This window comes from Aquarana catesbeiana, linkage group LG02, assembly GCF_042186555.1.
Source record: "Aquarana catesbeiana isolate 2022-GZ linkage group LG02, ASM4218655v1, whole genome shotgun sequence".
Classification (NCBI taxonomy): Eukaryota; Metazoa; Chordata; class Amphibia; order Anura; family Ranidae; genus Aquarana; species Aquarana catesbeiana.
In genome coordinates this window covers 563,115,198-563,135,691 of record NC_133325.1, presented here as the reverse complement: position 1 = coordinate 563,135,691, position 20,494 = coordinate 563,115,198, and the positions used below count along the sequence as shown (strand labels likewise).

Here is a 20,494-nt window from a genome sequence, read left to right as displayed (position 1 = left end):
CCCAAAAGATTCACGACTTCGAACCTTCACCACAGCTATAATGCCAAGTAGGATTGGAAAGAGTGCCTCGGTGGTTTCACCAACTAATTGTGAAGATAAAGCAGGATTCATCAATAATACAGCTTTGTATAAAGCCAAGCGTCATAGCCACTGAGCTGGGATCACCAATGTGTAAAAGCTTTCCCATTGAAGATCCTTTCATTAATAGGATTGCACAAATCTGGAGAACTAAAAATTTCTTTAGTTAATAAATGGTACTAGAATATTCACTTACTGTTGTTCTTCAACATACTGCTTCTGCATGTCTTGAGTGTATGCAGAGCCTGCCGGAGCCATTCCTATGTAACCAGTTTGACCCATAAAAGTAATTGGTGTTGCTTGCATGGGGCCCATAGGTAGTCCACCCTGCAAAAAGACAGATGCTTCAGTTTCAGAGTCACATGACTACAAAACACATAACATTATGTTGTTGGTGCATATAGAAAAGTACAGTAAATAGGAAAGGTGTACCCTTTCTCACCACAGAAGAGGAAAAACACAAAAAAAAAAAAAAAAAAAAGAAAAGAAAAAAGGAGAATGTACTGGGGGATGTCAGGGCAGGAGGCAGACATGTGATGTAAGTGGCTGAGGTGTTATGTGGATCATTGTATTTGTAAGCTGGAATAAAGTGGTGTACTGGGATTGCAGTGACCGATTACACATATGCATATATCCACGTTATAGAAGACAAGTACACATCATCATAGGGTTAGGCTAAAGGATTATACAATTATCCTTTAGATTTACCAAAACTATAAAATATGAGCTCAAACCTTAAAGGGGTTGTAAAGGTAAACATTTTTTCACCTTAATGCATTCTATGCATTAAGGTGAAAAAACTACTAACAATACCGCCGTCCCCAGCCCCCCCGTTTTACTTACCTGACCCCTCGAAATTCGGCTGCTCGTTCACGTCCTCGATTCCGCTGCTCAGCCTGGCCGCTGATTGGCTACAGTGGATGGATTGGAAGCAGCGCAACCATTGGCTCGCGCTGCTGTCAATCACATCCAATGACGCAGCGCGCTGGGGGGCGGGGCCGAGTGATACAGCGAGCGGCTATAGCCGCCGGCTGTATCACGGGAGCGCGCCCGCAATAACTAACCACCATGCGAGGGAGCTCGCATTAAGGTGGTTAATTATTGCGGGGAGGAGCTGAGACAGCCACCGAGGGACCCCAGAAGAGCAGGTTCGGGGCCACTCTGTGCAGAACGAGCTGCACAGTGAAGGTAAGTATAACATGTTTGTTATTTTTAAAAAATAAAAAAAAAATACCTTTACAACCCCTTTAACAATTTCAATTTGTATGCAATCAGGCAGGCCCTTGCACTACATAATTGAAGGTAAATTTAAATTGAATAAGAAAAAAAAAATCTTTAATGCAAGATACAAAAAAAACAAAAAAAACAAAAAAAAAAAAAAAACCCACCACACCTTAGATATTGTACGGTTTTCTGTTTAAATTTTCTTTATTGGTTTTAAAAAGTCTTGAATGTTACTGCTTTGTCTGAAGATTTGTTACTCTGCACAGCTAGTTTTGGGATTTACACTAGCGTTACCCTGATACCGATATCAGTGCCGATACTAAGCATTTGCACGAGTACTTGTACACATAAAAATGCACTGATTCTCAAACGATACCTTCAGACTCGGTTCACATAGAAGCAGGCCGGTTTGCAGTGCGATTTCAAAGCCGGTCCATTCACCAGTTCAGGTGCGATGCCAATGCCAATTCAAAAGTTCAGGTGTGAATTAAACAAGCTTAGAAATCGTACTGAAACCGGACTAAAATCGCATAGAACTTTTTTCAATTGCACTGCGGCCGGCCCGCACATATGTGAACAGGCTGTATAAACTCACATGAAAACTGATGAAACTGTCTCTGCAAGTGAAATCTGTGTGGTTTTCCCATCAGTTTTCATGCACATATGGTGTAAATGAGCCCTAAAATAACTAACTGTCACATGACACTTAAAATAGGTATCAGTAATTGGCATCGGTGAGTTTTTGAGAAAAAGTATCAGAGCTTGTACTCGGTCTTAAAAAACTGGTATCAGTGCATCCCTAATTCACACACATCTGCCACACTGAACAGTGAGGAAAGTGACACATTTTGCTTCTGGTTCAGCAATGTAGCCTCTTCACTTCCAGATGGTTAACTAGGCAATGATTTAAAGGCCATGCAAAAATCTAAAATCCCTGCATCTATAGCCACCAGCATTCTAACACTAACTTCTCTATCCCTGTAAAGAAAAAAATGAGTATACACACCTTATTTGAAGCTGCTCTGAACCGATCAGATCCCGCGCTGAGCTGTCAGCCGCGACTTCACTGTGGAGGTGGGTGCAGAGGACACGGACGACAACGGAAGCCCCATAGTAACTCTATGGGTGACGTCACTTCCCATTCATTTCACAGCCATTATCGGCCGTGTCCTTTGCAGAGCTTCTGCCGCTGGAGATTGGGTCGGACCGGGTTCAAAAGAGGTATGTATACTCATTTTTTCTATACAGGGCTAGAGAGGTTAGTGTTAGATCTGTGGTATCTATAGATGCAGAGATTTTAGTTTTTGCATGGACTTCCATTTTAACCTCAATTTGTCCAGTGATCAGGGGAGTGACGAGGAAATAGTAAAGCTAAACCATAAAGTAACAGTGTGCAGAAGAAATCAGTCACACATTCCCCAATTCCATTAATATCACTCAGAGAATTACCTGCATGGCCATCGCTGCTTGGGGAATCTGAGGACTATATCCAACTGCCATCATATTTTGAACATTTGATTGCATCATGGGTACCATAGGAAATCGGGCTGTTTGTTGTTGCATCGGTATCATTCCTATAGCAAGAAGAAATTAGCCAGATATAATACTTCCAACAGCTGTGGCCATTACAAACCTAAAATGACAGATACCCACTACCAGAAACGATTGCCCATAATTTACCACCAACTAATACACACCAAAAGAGGGGCACCTATATTATGGCTGCTTAAAACAGGACCAGAAAAATACAAACTACTCCAAAGCATTATAAGAGAAATAAATAAACTTTTGTACTTGTATTTCTGCAATAGCCTGTAGACAAGTGGGTCCAATGATCAAGAAAAAAATAAAAATAAAAAATAAAATAAAAAAATACATCAGAATTACGTTTGCCCAGCTACAGCATGGTGCAGTGATAGAGTTGTAGTAAAATATAGGATTTGTGGCACTTTCTAGAGCACAATAGGTTTTACTGTACGAACGTGCCTGTAGTACACATGGGTGTACCAGCACATATCTTTAACCACGGAAGGTTTACCCCCCCCTTCATGACTAAGCCATTTTTTGTGATACGGCACTGCGCATCTTTAACAATTGCGCACATGCAACGTTGTACCCAAATAAAATTCATGTCATTTTTTCCCCACAAATAGAGCTTTCTTTTGGTGGTATTTGATCACTGCTGCGTTTATTTTTTGCGCTATAAAAGAAAAAAAAAATTATATTTTTTACTTTTTGCTATAAAAAGTGTCTTTCAAATTGGTTTGCACAAAAATTATAAAAAAAAAAAAAAAATCCATCACATTTCCACTGTCAGAACGGTGCTCTGCCTTGTTTACATAGGCAGAGCTCCATCCAGCATCTCCCTTTGATGGACATCCATTGGCCGGCACCTGCTGATCGGCTTCTGCTGTGACTAGCAGAGGCAGTGAGCGCACCCTAGGCGGAAGTGCAGAAACACACAAACATATACACAATATCTCACAAAAGCAGGTAAACCCCTCACATTTTTGTAAATATTTTATTATATCTTTTCATGTGACAACACTGAGGAAATTACACTTTGCTACTATGTAAAGTAGTGAGTGTACAGCTTGTATAACAGTGTAAATTTGCTGTCCCCTCAAAATAACTCAACACACAGCCATTAATGTCTAAACTGCTCGCAACAAAAGTGAGTACACCCCTAAGTGAAAATGTCCAAATTGTGCCCAATTAGCCATTTTCCCTCCCTGGTGCCATGTGACTCGTTAGTGTTACAAGGTCTCAGGTGTGAATGGGGAGCAGGTGTGTTAAATTTGGTGTTAATCGCTCTCACTCTCTCATATTGGTCACTGGAAGCTCAACATGGCACCTCATGGAAAAAACTCTGGAGGATCTGAAAAAAAGAATTGTTATTCTACATAAAGATGGCCTAGGCTATAAGAAGATTGCCAAGACCCTGAAACTGAGCTGCAGCACGGTGGCCAAGACCATACAGCGGTTTAACAGGACAGGTTCCACTCAAAACAGGCCTCCCCATGGTCGACCAAAGAAGTTGAGTGCATGTGCTCAGCGTCATATCCAGAGGTTGTCTTTTGGAAATAGACGTATGAGTTCTGCCAGTATTGCTGCAGAGGTTGAAGGGGTGGGGGGTCAGCCTGTCAGTGCTCAGACTATACGCCGCACACTGCATCAAATTAATCTGCATGGCTGTCGTCACAGAAGGAAGCCTCTTCTAAAGATGATGCACAAGAAAGCCCGCAAACAGTTTGCTGAAGACAAGCAGAATAAAGGACATGGATTACTGGACCCACGTCCTGTGGTCTGATGAGACCAAGATAAAATTATTTGGTTCAGATGGTGTCAAGCGTGTGTGGTGGCAACCAGGTGAGGAGTACAAAGACAAGTGTGTCTTGCCTACAGTCAAGCATGGTGGTGGGAGTGTCATAGTTTGGGGCTGCATGAGTGCTGCCGGCACTGGGGAGCTCCAGTTCATTGAGGGAACCATGAATGCCAACATATACTGTGATATACTGAAGCAGAGCATGATCCCTCCCTTCGGATACTGGGCCGCAGGGCAGTATTCCAACATGATAACAACCCCAAACACACCTCTAAGGCGAACACTGTCTTGCTAAAGAAGCTGAGGGTAAAGGTGATGGACTGGCCAAGCATGTCTCCAGACCTAAACCCTATTGAGCATCTGTGGGGCATCCTCAAAAAACGGAAGGTGGAGGAGCGCAAGGTCTCTAACATCCACCAGCTCTGTGATGTTGTCATGGAGGAGTGGAAGAGGACTCCAGTGGCAACTTGTGAAGCTCTGGTGAACTCCATGCCCAAGAGGGTTAAATCAGTGCTGGAAAATAATGGTGACCATACAAAATATTGACACTTTGGGCCCAATTTGGACATTTTCACTTAGGGGTGTACTCAATTATGTTGCCTGCGGTTTAGACATTAATGGCTGTCTTTCGGTTATAATATTTTGCAAATAAATTAGTTTTCCTAAAAAATTTACCCCAAAATATATTCTCCTACATTTCTTTGGTGAAAATAACCCAAATTGGTGTGTGCTATTTAGTGTGCAGGAAAGTTATAGTGACAATTGTTAAGATATTTCTAGCAGCTTCATAGGCATACTTCGAATTACAACCCAAAACACATTCTGCTACTCCTCCTGAGTATGGGGATACCACATGTGAGACTTTCACTGTCTGGAGTGATTAAGTATCGGCCATTGTATCTTGTGTATCACACAAATCAACCAACTGTGTCAAAACAATGTACTGTAACGGTCATCTCTGTACTAGTGGTCGGGGAATATAGCTTAGTATAGTGTCACCTATGGCACTCCCAGTTTCTATAAGCCAAATAAGCCTAGCCTATTGGTACGTGGCTGTTGCAGGAATGTCATGTTCAGTGGCCAGAAAGTACATGAGGCTGAAGAAAAATGGAAAAAAAAAAAAAAAAAGTTCCTGTGGTTCTGGGAGTGCAGCTGTGGGTCGGGTGTTTTGCAGGAACGTAGTCAGTGGGCTATGCAGATGGGTTACTTTAGCCCATAGATATGACATGACCCACAAACAGGCAAAGAATTAGTCCAGGCAGCAACGAGATTAATAAACAGGCCAGGGTCAGTACCGGTGGTAGACTGAGGCAACACTACACTGGTGTGGGGGTGATCAGGAAAACTGTTGCTGGATGAACTGATCTGGTGACAACGGGACCTGTGTAGCAGCGATGAGGAACACTTATGCTGGCTTACACTGGTCTGGTGACACTCTGGACTAGTGTGGCAAAAACCAGGGACACCATTGCTGGCTTAAACTGGTGTGAAAAGATAAGAAACACTGTTGCTGGCATACACTGGTCTGGTGTGGTGGTGATCAGGAAAACTATTGCTTGCTGTACTGGTCTGGTGTGGTGGTATTCAGGGACAGTAATTCTAGCTACACTGATCTGGCAGCACTGTGGCAGGGATTGGAGAATTGTGGTGGGCGGTAAAACCCCCTTAGCTGTAGAAGCATTGCTTTTGAATGTACGTGGCGTTGATTAGTACACTGATCGGTGTGGCGGTGATTATGGATACTAACGGGCAGCACTGGTGGTGATCAGAGGCAATGGCTGGCGATACAGACTGTGATATCAGGGCAGCCAGGTGGGAAGCAGTCAAAAGAAAACAACTTTCCAGATTATAAATAACACACTGCATACGTACCTTGAGATGATGCAATACCGGTCCCTAAAGGAAATACAAAACTGTAAAGGAAAAAATAAATTAAAAAAATACAAGTTACATTGAAAATTGAAAGGAATTAATTCATAGCATTATCAACTATGCATATGCATGGGTAACTTCACCTTGTTGAGAGACGTAAAAAAAATTCTCTAGATGTAAATATACAATGCAAAGATTTCAGTACACCTTAACTTAAAGTGGTATTTAATAACAAACATGTTATACTTCTCTACTCTGTGCAGTGGTTTTGCACAGAGCAGCCCAGATCCTCTTCTCAGGTCCCACACCAGCGCTCCTGGCTCCTCCCGGGTTCCTGCAGCTCCTCCCTCCCGCGGGTCTGTGTATCCATTCACACGGAGCTGCAGCTCGGCCCTGCCCCCTTCATCTCCTGATTGGCTCACTGGCTGTGATGGACAGCGGCAGGCGCCAAAAGCCAATCAGGAATGAGAGTCCCCGGAGAGGCAAGGCTCTCGTGGATATCGCTGGATCGAGAGGAGGCTCAGGTAAGTATTAGGGGGGCTCCTGCACAAAGGTTTTTTACCTTCATGCATAGAATGCATGAAGGTAAAAAACCTTGTGCCTTTACAACCACTTTAATTCCCTCTGTAAGGTTTTTATTGCTGTCTGAGTCCGGTTGGAGAGATTTCCCTTTGCTTACTGTTCATGGTGGATGTCAGACAGAACAGGAAATGGGAAGAAAATTTCTCTACCAGGGACACAGACAGAGATTCTCACTATTACCATGCTGTGCAAAACAGTAAAAGTTGGGTTTTTGAATAAAGTTACTATCACTTTTTCCATGAGAATAAAATATTTATCTGCTTTACATGGGGACATTTTTAAAGATAAATGCACAAAAGCTTTATCATGTAAAAACCAAGCTGCCGAGGTCTCTTTCTAATTAGTATGCTGCTGCAGCTAGGGCAATTTGATAGCAGGAAGGAAATTGATGCTGTAAAACGAACACAAGTACATCATTAATTATACACACGGCACGTTTAAAATGAGGACAATAAAGAACCCAGAAAACCTTGCCACAGTCTCTATTCCCAGTCTACATATAAAAAAAAGGTGCGTTTATTGTAAATCTACAACTAGTAAAATGGCAGCTTCAAGAACACAACATCTTAGTTGTTCAGCTATTTAAAGTGGGGTTGCAATGGTGACGCTACCCAGCATTTGCACAAGCACTCTTACTAATGCTCCGATACCTGAAACCAATACCTTTCAAAATGAATGGGCTCAATTCGCACTGCAAACAATCGCATGCAATTTGAATAGGAATGCGGTGTGACTCCTGTCTGAATCGCATGTGCTTTTCCCACTGCTCTTGTGTGAGCCCAGCCTTGACGTAGTGACTTCAGCCTGGGTTCACACAGGAGCGGTGGAGGAAACCCCATGTAATTCGGACAGGAATCGCGTTGCAATCCTGTTTAAATTGCATGTGATTCTTTGCAGTGGGATTTGAGCCCATGCATTTTGTATGGGCTCAAATAGCGCCGCAAAAGGTACTCGTGCTTGCCAATAATAAAAAAAAAAAAAGAAAACAAAAAAACAGTATTGGTGCATCCCCAATTTAAAAGTAAACCCATACTGAGAAAAATGTGTAGGCTGCCGTTGATTACCTCCTAAAATTACTACTACCTACCTGGCTGGGTAAGGCCCCTTTCAGAAGGGGCAGACTCAGTCAAGCGGATCCACCTGCTCAGCAGGAGATCTCTCCACTGCATCAATATGTTCTGTACTACTTTGGTGCAATTTTGTAGTACATTTCTAAGGAAATGATTCAAAAATCGCATCTACATGTTTTCTGTGTTGCATTTTTGCTTGCGATTTGTGCTGGTTGTTAGGATGCCAGCTGGTGTTGGCTCTTAACTAGTAACTCACCCCTTTCTGTCAAGGGTCCTTACACCAAAAAGAAAGTGTTGGGTCTCCCCCAAAACCCAGACCAGACCCTTATCCACACATGCGGCCTGGCAGATCCCCTCCCCCCTCCATGTGAATGAGTAGGAGGTATATAGTACCCCTACACATTCACCAGTAAATAAAAACACAAGACAGTCCTTTATTTAAAAAATAAATAAAAATGTCTGCTGATGCAAATCCATTGTCAATAACAATGACCCATGCAAAAAAGAAAAGATGCTGCCCACGAACACGATCGCTCCTGACGATCGACACTCGCAGAATGACAGCACCGCTCCCCCTCCGCCGCTAAGTAAACAAAGGGGCGGGGTCACCTTAAAACCCATAACAGACAAAACGCATTTGTTTTGTCTTTTTGGCATAAGGTCCCCTTCAACATGCATACCAGACCCAAAGGGCTCTTTTGTTTACATTTCCTGACAGCAGGGATGGCTCATTGTTCTTAGGATGCCAGCAGGTGCCATCTCTTTAACTGATGGCTCATCCCTGCTGTCAGTAGCATCATCAGTTGTTGACTCATCCCTGCTACTAATAGCAGGTATGAGTTGGATGAATTACAGTGGTAAAACATGCATTAAAAAAAAGAGTATCATAAAAACGTACAAAGTTGCACTGCAGCTGCACTACAGAGTCACAATGAAAATCAGATCAAAACTGTGTTGAGTCAGTGAGAACCTAGCCTTAGGTAGGATGGAGAAAAAAAAAAAAAAGGGAACTGTTGTTTTTTTTTTTTTTTTTTTACTTTTACCTACAGGTAAGCCTATAATAAGGCTTACCTGTAGGTAAAAAGAATATTTCCTAAACCTGTACGGTTTAGGAGATATTCCCCTTGCTATGAGACGCTGACTTGCGCGGGACTGGCGACATCGCGGCTCCGGCCACTCACAGCGATGGAGCCGCGATACCCGGAAAACACGCCGAGGGAAAATGTCAGCTCCCTTGGCGTGGACCAGGTGAGATACCGGCGCCTCGTTCTAAGGCATTTCATAATGAGCTAGTATGCGGTGCATACTAGCCTCATTATGCCTTTTCCCTTACAGGTGTAGAAAAGAGAAAAAAAAAAAAAAAGTCAGCGGGTTTACTGCTGCTTTAAGGTGGCTCTTTGGTGGTGGATGATGGTAATTGCAAGAAATAGAATTTTTTTTTTTTTTAATAAAAAAAAAAAAAAAAAAAGGGGAAGGAAAAACAACACAACACAGGAGTTATCCGATGACATGTGGGGCCACATTTATCCTGAGAAAAACAAGGTATAATTTACCTGAATGAACTAAGTATCTTGCAAAGATACGTACAGTTTTACTAACATGCTGAAGTAGTAAAACTAGTTTCAGGCATTCAGACTTGTTTGGATATTTGTCCAATAGCCTTTTCCCCAAACAAATGATATTCTTGTACATAACGACAGGCAGCCTTGTACAGCAGAGCCTGTACAGAGAGTCACAAAACCGGGTTTACACTATGTACACTATGTACACTATGTACACTATCACAAATCAAACACTAGAAGGCTTACTTGTGGGCAGCCCAGCCAACCAAATTTCCACAAGCAGCAGTAAACAAATATTATGCAACACTAAAGCATCCAAAGATTTCTAGAAAGTGAACACAGCTCTTTCCTTTTAGCCCCGTTTCGCACCAGTGCGCCTTCAAAATCTCGCTACTTCAGCACGATTTAAAGCCCCAGATCAGTGTGATTTGCACCTCCGATATCATTGCGGCTTTGTTTAATAGGATATGCAAATCGCAATGAAAATCGGAAAAGTAGTGCAGGAACCAATTTTCTAGACTTTTTCTAGAAACTATGACATGGTATATTACCTAGGCAAGCTGGCCGACCCCAAAATCAGATATGTTGTAGTCCTGGGTCCCCTTTCAGCGCTTCCCAAGTTTGGTGTCCCTGTCACTTGTGGTGCAGGAGCAGCGTCATGTCAAGCTGACCAAGATTTCCCATAGACGCCAATGTTAACCACTTGCCGCCCACCCACCGTCAAATGACCGTGGGACGGTGCGGGTCTCGTTCTGGGTGGACGTCATAGGACATGGTCCCAGAATGGCCGCACCGTGTTGCTAGGACACAGCGCGACTCTGATCTCTGTAAAGAGCCAATGACGTGGCTCTTTAACCATGTGATCGGCTGTGTCTGATCAAAGCCAGTCACATGTAAACACGGAAGTGCTGGTAAACGGCTCTCATCGCCTCACACTGACAGAGTGTTTGGTGAGGAGAGCCTTTCAGCGCCATCTCCTAGAAGGGGACAGCAAGACAGGTAATCAGGGCACTGATCATCAGTGCCCTGATTACCATAAAGCGCCAGCAAACAGTGCCCACCAATCAGTGCTCAGTGCCGCCTATCAGTGTTGCCCATTAATGCCCATCAGTGCCATCTCATCAGCGCCCATCAGTGAAGGATAAAAATTACTCATTTACAAGATTTACTGACAGAAATAAAGAAAAACATTTTTTTTTTCAATTTTTTTTTTTTTTTTAAATAAAAAACCCAGCAGTGATTAATGTAACTTCCGCTTTTCCGGTTCCTCCCCCCCTCCGGTGTCACATTTGGCACCTTTCAGGGGAAAAGGGGGGGGGGGTTGGGGGAGCAGATACCTGTCTAATACAGGTATTTTGCTTCCACTTCCGGGCATAGATACCCAAGCCACCCGCGGGTATCTACGCCACTTCCGGCGCCTTCTCCGTCCCCCCCGCTGTCTTCTGGGAGACACACAGGTCCCAGAAGACAGCAGGAACCAGTGGTATAGCGCGAGTTCGCATGCGTAGTAGGGAACCAGAGGGTGAAGCCGCCAGGCTTCACTTCCCGATTCCCTTACCGAAGATGGCGTCGGCAGCACCCGACAGCCGAGGGATAGATCAGCTTCAGGTGCCGACATCGTGGGCACCCTGGACAGGTGTGTGTCCTGATTTTAAAAGTCAGCAGCTTCAGTATTTGTCAGAAGTGACTCATTCTGATAGCAGAGAAAGGAAGCAGCAGACAGAAAACACTAAGGCCTGATTGACACCTATGCAGGTTGCAGTTTGCATATTCTAGGTGCATTTTGCGTTTTTCAATACACATTTTTGATCCATTGAAGTCTATAGAACTAAAAACCAGAAACAGAGGTGAACTACATCCATAGCAAACCATGTTAAATGGATTGTAGTGTGTTTCTGCAAAACTGAAAACGCACAAAAAAAAAAAAAAAATGCATAGGTGTGAACCAGGCCTAAGTGTTCTTAATTGAGACAAATACACACTAGGGATATGCTTTGTTCATATTTCATGTCTGCAGGTCACAGCCACTTTAAAATTAATACGTAGTGATCCTGTCATATAAGTCCAGGCACTTTCAGTTATGGGGTGACAACTGACTCACAATTACAATCGAGCATCATCAGCCTGTCACACTTATCCCTAGCTAGGGCTACAGGTAGGGACACAGACACTCATAACAGGCATCATCCACTGTTGTCAAACTCAGCTGACCGGCCCAGAGCAATGAAGTGCAGCCAACGCTGTAGCATATGCATGTAAAACATTAAAGAGGAAGTAAACCTCGGTAGGTTTTTCTTCCTTTCTTCGACCCTGCAAAGTAAAGGCATAATGTGCGAGTATGCATTGCATACTCGCACATTATGTGACACTTACTGCAAACGAAGCTCGGGTTGTCCCAGCTGCAGGCCACATCCATCTTCGCCCGTCTTCTATCCAGGGCCATGGACTCCGGCTCTATGACTGGCCAAAGCCGCATGCGCATGGGAGCCGCCGGTCATGGCACAGTCTCCTGAAGAAACGGCACGAGCGGCATGTCATTGGCGCAGTAGACAGTAAATCTCTCCTAAATGGCGCACGTTTAGGAAATATTTATAGTACCTATAGGTAAGCCTTATTCTAGGCTTAACTATAGGTACAACTTTCCCATGGAGGGTTACAACCTCTTTAAAGTAGCTGGAACAGGTTAGAGTAGATAAGCAATGCAAAAAAAAAAAAAAAAGGAAGGAGGAAACAGTATTTTATGGAAGAAAGAAAACAAAAGCAATGGTCTATGATAAACAGTGATTTAGCAAACTGCATTTCTTCCAGATATTGTTTAGATCTACTTACATTGAATAATTGAAATATTCAATAATAATTGAATTGAACATTTTCATTGAATAATGTGCAGTATATCCCCCAAGATAGATCTTCACACTATATACAGTAGTTGTCGGTTGATCTTAAACTCCAACTCTGGGACATTGTTAAAATTACAAACATTGTGAACTCCCATCTACCTGATGAAGGATTTAAAGCAAAGCTAAACTCTCCAAATCAACATTAAATATTTTCAAACCTTATGGTGCTACTAGCATTAGTAAATACATAGGAAGGTACATATATATATATATATATATATAACAAAAGTGAGTACACCCCTCACGTTTTTGTAAATATTTTATATCTTTTCATGTGACAACACTGAAGAAATGACACTTTGCTACAATGTAAAGTAGTGATCGTACAGCTTGTATAACAGTGTACATTTGCTGTCCCCTCAAAATAACTAAACACACAGCCATTAATGTCTAAACAGCTGGCAACAAAAGTGAGTACACCCCTAAGTAAAAAGGCCCAATTAGCCATTTTCCCTTCCTGGTGTCATGTGACTCGTAAATGTTATAAGGTCTCAGGTGTGAATTGGGAGCGGATGTGTTAAATTTGGTGTTATCGCTCTCACTCTCTCATACTGGTCACTTGAAGTTCAACAAGGCACCTCATTGCAAAAAACTCTGAGGATCTGAAAAAAAAGAATTGTTGCTCTACATAAAGATGGCCTAGGCCAGTGGTGGCAAATCTTGACACCCAAGATGTTTTGGAACTACATTTCCCATGATGCTCATCTACACTGCAGAGTGCATGAGCATCATGGGAAATGTAGTTCCAAAACATCTGGGGTGCCAAGGTTTGCCATCACTGGCCTAGGCTATAAGAAGATTACCAAGACCCTGAAACTGAGTTGCAGCACGATGGCCAAGACCATACAGCAGTTTAACAGAACAGGTTCCACTCAGAACAGGACTCGTCATGGTCAACCAAGGCAGTTGAGTGCAGGTGCAAGAAAGCCTGCAAACAGTTTGCTTAAGACAAGCAGGACATGAATTACTGGAACCATGTCCTGTGGTCTGATGAGACCAAGATAAACTTATTTGGTTCAGATGGTGTCAAGCGTGTGTGGCGGCAACCAGGTGAGGAGTATAAAGACAAGTGTGTCCTGCCTACAGTCAAGCATGGTGGTGGGAATGTCATGGTCTGGGGCTGCAGGATTGCTGCCGGCACTGGGGAGCTACAGTTCATTGAGGGAACCATGAATGCCAAAATGTATAGTGACATACTGAAGCAAAGCATGATCCCCTCCCTTCGGAGACTGGGCCGCTGGGCAGTATTCCAGCATAATGACCCCAAACACACCTCCAAGACGACCACTGCCTTGCTAAAGAAGCTGTGGGTAAAGGTGATGGACTGGCCAAGCATGTCTTCAGATCTAAAACCTATTGAGCATCTGTGGAGAATCCTCAAACAGAAGGTGAAAGAGCGCAAGGTCTCTAACATCCACCAGCTCTGTGATGTCATCATAGAGGAGTGGAAGAGGACTCCAGTGGCAACCTGTGAAGCTCTGGTGAACTCCATGCCCAAGAGGGTTAAGGCAGTGCTGGAAAATAATGGTGGCCACACAAAATATTGACACTCTGGGGCGGATTTTTTTCAGTTAGGGGTGTACTCACTTTTGTTGCCAGCGGTTTAGACATTAATGGCTGTGTGTTGAGTTAATTTCAGAACTTGTCCCACCTTTAATGTGACCTATAGACTGTACAACTCAGTTGACAAACTGAAATATTGGAAAGCAAAAATAAATAAACTAAAAAAATGTGTTTGCATAAGTGTGCACACCCTCTTATAACTTGGGATGTAGCGTGATTAGAATGAAGCAATCACATTCAAACTCATGTTAAATAGGAGTCAGTACACACTGCCATCATTTAAAGTGCCTCTGATTAACCCCAAATAAAGTTCAGCTATTCCAGTAGGTCTTTTCTGACATTTTCTTAGTCGCATCCTACAGCAAAAGCCATGGTCCTCAGAGAGCTTCCAAATCATCAGAGGGATCTCATTGTTAAAAGGTATCAGTCATAAGAAGGGTACAAAAGTATTTCCAAGGCATTAGATATACCATGGAACACAGTGAAGACAGTCATCAAGTGTAGAAAATATGGCACAACAGTGACATCACCAAGAACTGGACGTCCCTCCAAAATTGATGAAAAGAGGAACAGAAAACTGGTCATGGAGGCTTCCAAGAAGCCTACAGCAACATTAAAGGAGCTGCAGGAATATCTGGCAAGTACTGGCTGTGTGGTACATGTATTCTTCATATGTCTGGGCTATGGGGTAGAGTGGCAAGACAGAAGCCTTTTCTCATGGAGAAAAACATCCAAGCCCAGCTAAATTTTTGCAAAAACAAATCTGAAGTCTCCCAAAAGCATGTGGGAAAATGTGTTATGATTTGATGAAACCAAGGTTGAACTTTTTGGGCATAATTTTTTTTTTTTTAAATCAGAAAAAAGAATTTATTGTACAAAACCAGTAAATGTACATACAATCAGAGAACATGTGTAGTAATAATTGAAGACACAGCTACACTCATATTCAGTCATGGTATACATTTACAAGTGTATGACAACATAGACGTCTAGGAATATATAAGTAGTATATTATGCTGCGCACTTAAATTGGATTGTGTATCCTGAGTATGAATATAGCCGATTAACACATATGGAGATTAATATATCTTTTGGCCATAATTTGAAAAGATAGGTTTGGCAAAAATACAATACTGCACATCACCAAAAGAACACCATGCCCATCGTGAAGCATGGTGGTGGCAGCATCATGCTTTGGGGCTGTTTTTCCTCAGCTGGAACAGGTCAAGGTATCAGGGAATTATAAACAGTTCCAAATACCAGTCAATATTGGCACAAAAGCTCCAGGCTTCTGCTAGAAAGCTGAACATGAAAAGGAACTTCATCTTTTAGCATGACAACGACCCAAAGCATACATCCAAATCAACAAAGGAATGGCTTCACCAGAAGATGATTACAGTTTTGGAATGGCCCAGCCAGAGCCCAGACCTGAATCCCATTGAAAATCTGTGGGGTGATCTGAGGAGGGCTGTGCACAGCGGATGCCCTCGCAATCTGACAGATTTGGAGTGTTTTTGCAAAGAAGAGTGAGCAAATATTGCCAAGTCAAGATGTGCAATACTGATGGACTCATACCCAAAAAGACTGAGTGTTGTAATAAAATCAATAGGGGATTCAACAAAGTATTAGTTTAAGGTTGTGCACACTTATGCAACCATATTATTTTAGTTTTTTTATTTTTACTTCCCTTCACATAAAAGATTTCAGTTTTTCAACTGAGTTGTACAGTTTATAGGTCACATTAAAGGTGGAAAAAGTTCTGAAATTATTTATCTTTGTCTAATTTTTTTTACATCACAGAAACCAGACATTTTAACAGGGATGTGTAGACTTTTTTTAAGATAGATAGGCACAGCAGTTTAGACAAATGTCTAAATGTAGCATTAGAGTGTTTGTGTGCTTTCCACTCCTTATCTTAAAGCGGAGTTCCGACTAAAAAAAAAATTAAAAGTCAGCAGCTACAAATACTGCAGCTGCTGACTTTTAATAATCGGACACTTATGTCCCAGGGTCCAGTGATGCGGGGGATCGAAGCCCCGCTCGTCTCCCCCTCCTCTCTGTGGCACTGGCATTGTCACTTCAAAGCCGGGCACGCACTACGCATGCGCGAGCCACGCTGCGACTGGTTGGGCAATCATCTGGGACCTGTGATGTGTCCCAGATGATTGCCGAGAGAGAGGGGGGGGAGAGGTGAACTTACTTCCGGCGCCCCGGGAGGAAGTGGTAGCTGTAACACCCCCCCCCAAAAAAATGACATGCCAAATGTCACATGTCAGGGGGTCACCTTCCCTTAATGCTGAAGTTCAATTTTTGGGTAGAACTCCGCTTTAACTAGTGATGAGCTTGAGTGTGATGAGAGTAGGATGAAAACCCAAGTGTGCAAGGCCACCTGTACTGAGCCAATCATCTATGGCCGGGACATTCCCTGCCCTGCAGCCAAACATATACAATGGGCATGTATATGAAGAAGCTGCTGGGTGGTGGAATACCTTGGCTGCTTACAATTGACCCAGTACAGTAACTGGTTCCTGGAGGGCTTGCTTTGGGCATTATGGACTAGGATTTGAACAGACTTGAGCTCATCCCTAATCTTCCCAGTTAGGCCCAGTTCACACGGATTCTCCGACTTTGGAGCACTTTGTCACATTAGAAGTCAGACCCCATTCAGTACAATGGAACCATTCTAATCGGTGTGAATTGGTCCGTCTTGCATTGAGTTCTGTTAAAGAAGTTGCATGCAAGCCGTGCCGTATTTACGCTGGGGGTCTGACGCGGAAGTCGTGGGCAGTGTGAACCCGGGCTAAGGCTAAGTGTGGATGTGTGGTTCAGCCATGTTTTTTAGTGCCCTCCAACTCCCTCAAAAAAATAAGTTCACCTTTTAACAAAAAATAATGCACATCTTTTTTCAGGTAAAAGGAAAGCATTGCACCAGGTCAGCAGATTGCTGATACCATGCAGATCTCTTGCAGACCGACAGTGTAAGCTCTCTGCTAGTACCTGATACAGGCAGGTAGTTTCACACTGAAAGGCGGAATCAATGAAATACCAGAGCGCTCAACAGCACCATTGGTAGTGAATTGAAAAATACAAGCAAACATCCGCAAAGGCTGTTGGTAGTTGTAGCCCGTTCATTCACAGAACATTGTGAATGAATGACGAGCGGGGGGAGGGTGAAGGGGCTGGTACATTTGTAAACTGGTACATGTCACATGAATATGGGTATAACATGAAACAGGTTACAAAAAGGTGAACTTATCCTTTAAAAGTGGATATAAACCCTTACATATACCCAGTGAAATGACTGGCCTCGGGTGATACACAGAAATGAAACAAATCCTCCTACACAAGTTGTACCTGTTCATCTTCAGCTATTTGTAATGTACATCCTAAACTCGGGAAATGAAAAGGATTTTTCACAGACTCACAAAGCTGGGGGCGGGGAGCTACAGTTACACCGAGAGTACTCAGAGCTAACTGGAGAGACACACAGCAACAGAGCTGAGGCTGTCAATCACAGGCTGTGTGCTGCGGCTCCCTCCCCTGTCACCTTTTTACCTCTTGATGTCAGGAAAACTTGTCAGAAGTGACTCCTGCTAATCACAGAGGAAGTAGACAGCGGACAGAAATAACATTTTGTTCTTTGGAGAGAGGCAAGTAAGCTAGAGATGCAACTAAATTTCAGCAGCTGAAAATGGCATTATTGGCATAGTGCCGATAAAAAAAAAAAAAAAAAAAAAAAAAGGGTGCAGATAATTGCACCAAAAAACGCACATGATTTTGTCATGACTTTACAGAGATGCGGCTTTACTGTGATCTTGACACGACTGTACTATTCTTATGCTGTGTCTTTCATAGATCATGTGCTTCAAAAACTTAACACAGTTGTGTTATTGATGTGTTCTTGCTGTGTTTTTAATGCATTTCAATGGGGGGGGGGGGTTTAACTGACAAAAAAATGCAGCAAGTAGAGCTGCGCGATTATTCGTTAAGAATCGAGATCGCGATTCTTTCCCCCTCCCAATCTTAACAAAGCATTTTCTTGATTTCATGCAGAGTTCTCTACTCAAAAAAAAAGGCAGTCTGCCAAGTGTCACATCATTCGCTGAGCTAACCATAAACACTGTAGTTTTGTTCTTTAGATAAAAGGAATTAACTTCCATCTGTAAATGAGGGAAGTTTAACCACTTAAAAGGACTAGACCTTTTTCTGACACTTGTTGGTTTCAAGTTAAAAAAAAAAAAAATCAGTATTTTTTGCATGAAAATTACTTAGAACCCCCAAACATATATATTTTTAGAAGAGACCCTGGAGAATAAAATGGTGGTTGTTGCAATATTTTATGTCACACTGTATTTGCGCAGTGGTCTTTCAAATGCAATTTTTTTGGAAAAAAGAAATACATTTTAATGAATATAAAAAACAAAACAAACAAAAAAAAAACCAACGAAACAGTAACGTTTTTTTGTATAATGTGAAAGATAATGTTACGCCGCGAGAATCGTGATCTTCATTCTAAGCCAGCCTTTCTCAACCTTTTCAAACACAGAGGAACCCTTGAAATAGTTCTCCGGTCTCAGGGAACCCCTGCTAAAAATTAGAAATCTACAACTCATGATACATTATTATGATGGTCAGTGGGAAGAATGGTCCTTACACTTGTGGCCATTGGGAAGAATGACCTCCTTACAGATAGCTAAAAAGATCAATGGTGTCAGTGGGAACTTATATGAGAAGCAGAAATTGCCCAGTGCTGAACCTCTGGAGGAACCCTGGTTGAGAATCACTGTTCTAAGCGAAAGCAAAAAAAAAAAAAAAAAAAAAAAACTCAAGATTCGCGATTCTCACAGCTCTAGGAGCAAGCAAAATTTTTAAACACCAAAATGCAAGCGTGACGGACCAGTGTTTACAACCATTTTATGCTGCAATAGCAACAGATGGAGGGGGGGGGGTGTTTACATGCCTCGGGCCGTGATGCTTCACGACTGCGGCAAAAACGAACATGTTGCGAAAGGGAAACACCGCAAATTGCCCATCAATTGCTTTTGCAATAGATGGGGTTAAACCAGACGGTGAAGTAAATGTCACATCACCTCCTCACCACCTGTCAATTGCCTCTGAAAAGTGACCCAAAATCATGGATCACTCCTCAGAGGGGCAGCAGATTTAGACACACATCTAAAATCTAGCCTAAGGATTTGATTCCGCTAAAATGCAGTGGGCTGGTTTTGTAGGGCAGCAAGACATTAATATTTTGCATTGATTACATTTTTAACACGGCACAACATATTTATTTTTTTATTTTTTTAACGCGGCACAACTTTGTGCCGCGTAAAAAAAAAAAAAAAAAGGAGGAGGGGGGGGGGGGGGCTTACCTCAAAGCTCTGGTGTGAACAGAACACACAGTAAACAATGGTTTTCTACATGCCCTAGCACCAATCTACACAGATGGTGTGAATGAGACCCAAGAGGGCTGTAAATTCTACACTGTATAATGAGATTAATATAAAACACAGGGATACTGGGAGGGATGAAACAAAAGCAGCAAAGGAAAGACAATAGCATAGAAAACAGGAAATGACATTGTGGAATCTGATTGGCTGCCATGAATATGACTTCATTATCCTGCACCCTCTTATAATGAGCCCCCCTGTCAGCTGTAATAACTATGAAGAGTCATTCATACTTCTAACTGCAGAAAACAAAACATTGCATTTCCTAATAAAACTTTATTGAGAGACGTGTGCTGTACAGACAGGCTCTCTGTATATGCCAATCTATTAGCTGCACATCAATGACACTACGTATGGTCCTGTGTCACCACCTTATGTGATAGGACTGCTCCACCCTGCTCCCACCTGAGCACGACACGTCCTCCCACACCCCACCGTCTATGGAAAAAAAAAAAAAAAAAAACCCCACCCCCAGTGTATGAAGTGTCTACACACCTGCCACTGCCGGCACCCCCGGCTCCCGGTCTCATTGCCATCTTTCCGTGCTGTAAATACAGGGGCACAGCCTACTTCCGCCAGTAGAACGACATCAACTTCCGGTGCTCGCTGAGGACTATTCCCGTGCTGTGTCCCAGAACAATGATGTGATAACACGCACACTCACGTGTCCTGTCTGCAAGAGTCTGGTGATACACTGCGATAGGAAACCTGAACATGTCAACTGCGAGCAGGAGCCCCAAATGTGCAGTGCTGGCTTTATAAGGAGCTATGCCCTGTACAAAAATAGAAATTAAAACGCTTCCACACCAGGCCTCTTCTAGCACTTGTTGTTTACATTAAAAAAATATTAAAAATGTGTATTTTTGCT

The 20,494-nt window shown here is 42.7% G+C and overlaps 1 protein-coding gene across 2 annotated transcripts in view; it reads right to left on the bottom strand.

Moving 5' to 3' along the window:
• Positions 1 to 20,236, bottom strand: part of SYNRG (synergin gamma) — a 130,220-nt gene extending 109,984 nt beyond the window's left edge. For both annotated transcript variants that reach the window (XM_073616056.1, XM_073616058.1), the window contains exons 1-4: positions 20,122 to 20,236; positions 6,500 to 6,540; positions 2,752 to 2,876; positions 275 to 405 (exon numbers count right to left, since the gene is read on the bottom strand). In XM_073616056.1, the coding sequence (XP_073472157.1) occupies positions 275 to 405; positions 2,752 to 2,876; positions 6,500 to 6,540; positions 20,122 to 20,162 (338 nt within the window). In that variant the 5' untranslated portion in view covers positions 20,163 to 20,236. The remainder of the gene's footprint in view (positions 1 to 274; positions 406 to 2,751; positions 2,877 to 6,499; positions 6,541 to 20,121) is intronic.
• Between the last annotated feature and the right edge of the window lie 258 nt (positions 20,237 to 20,494).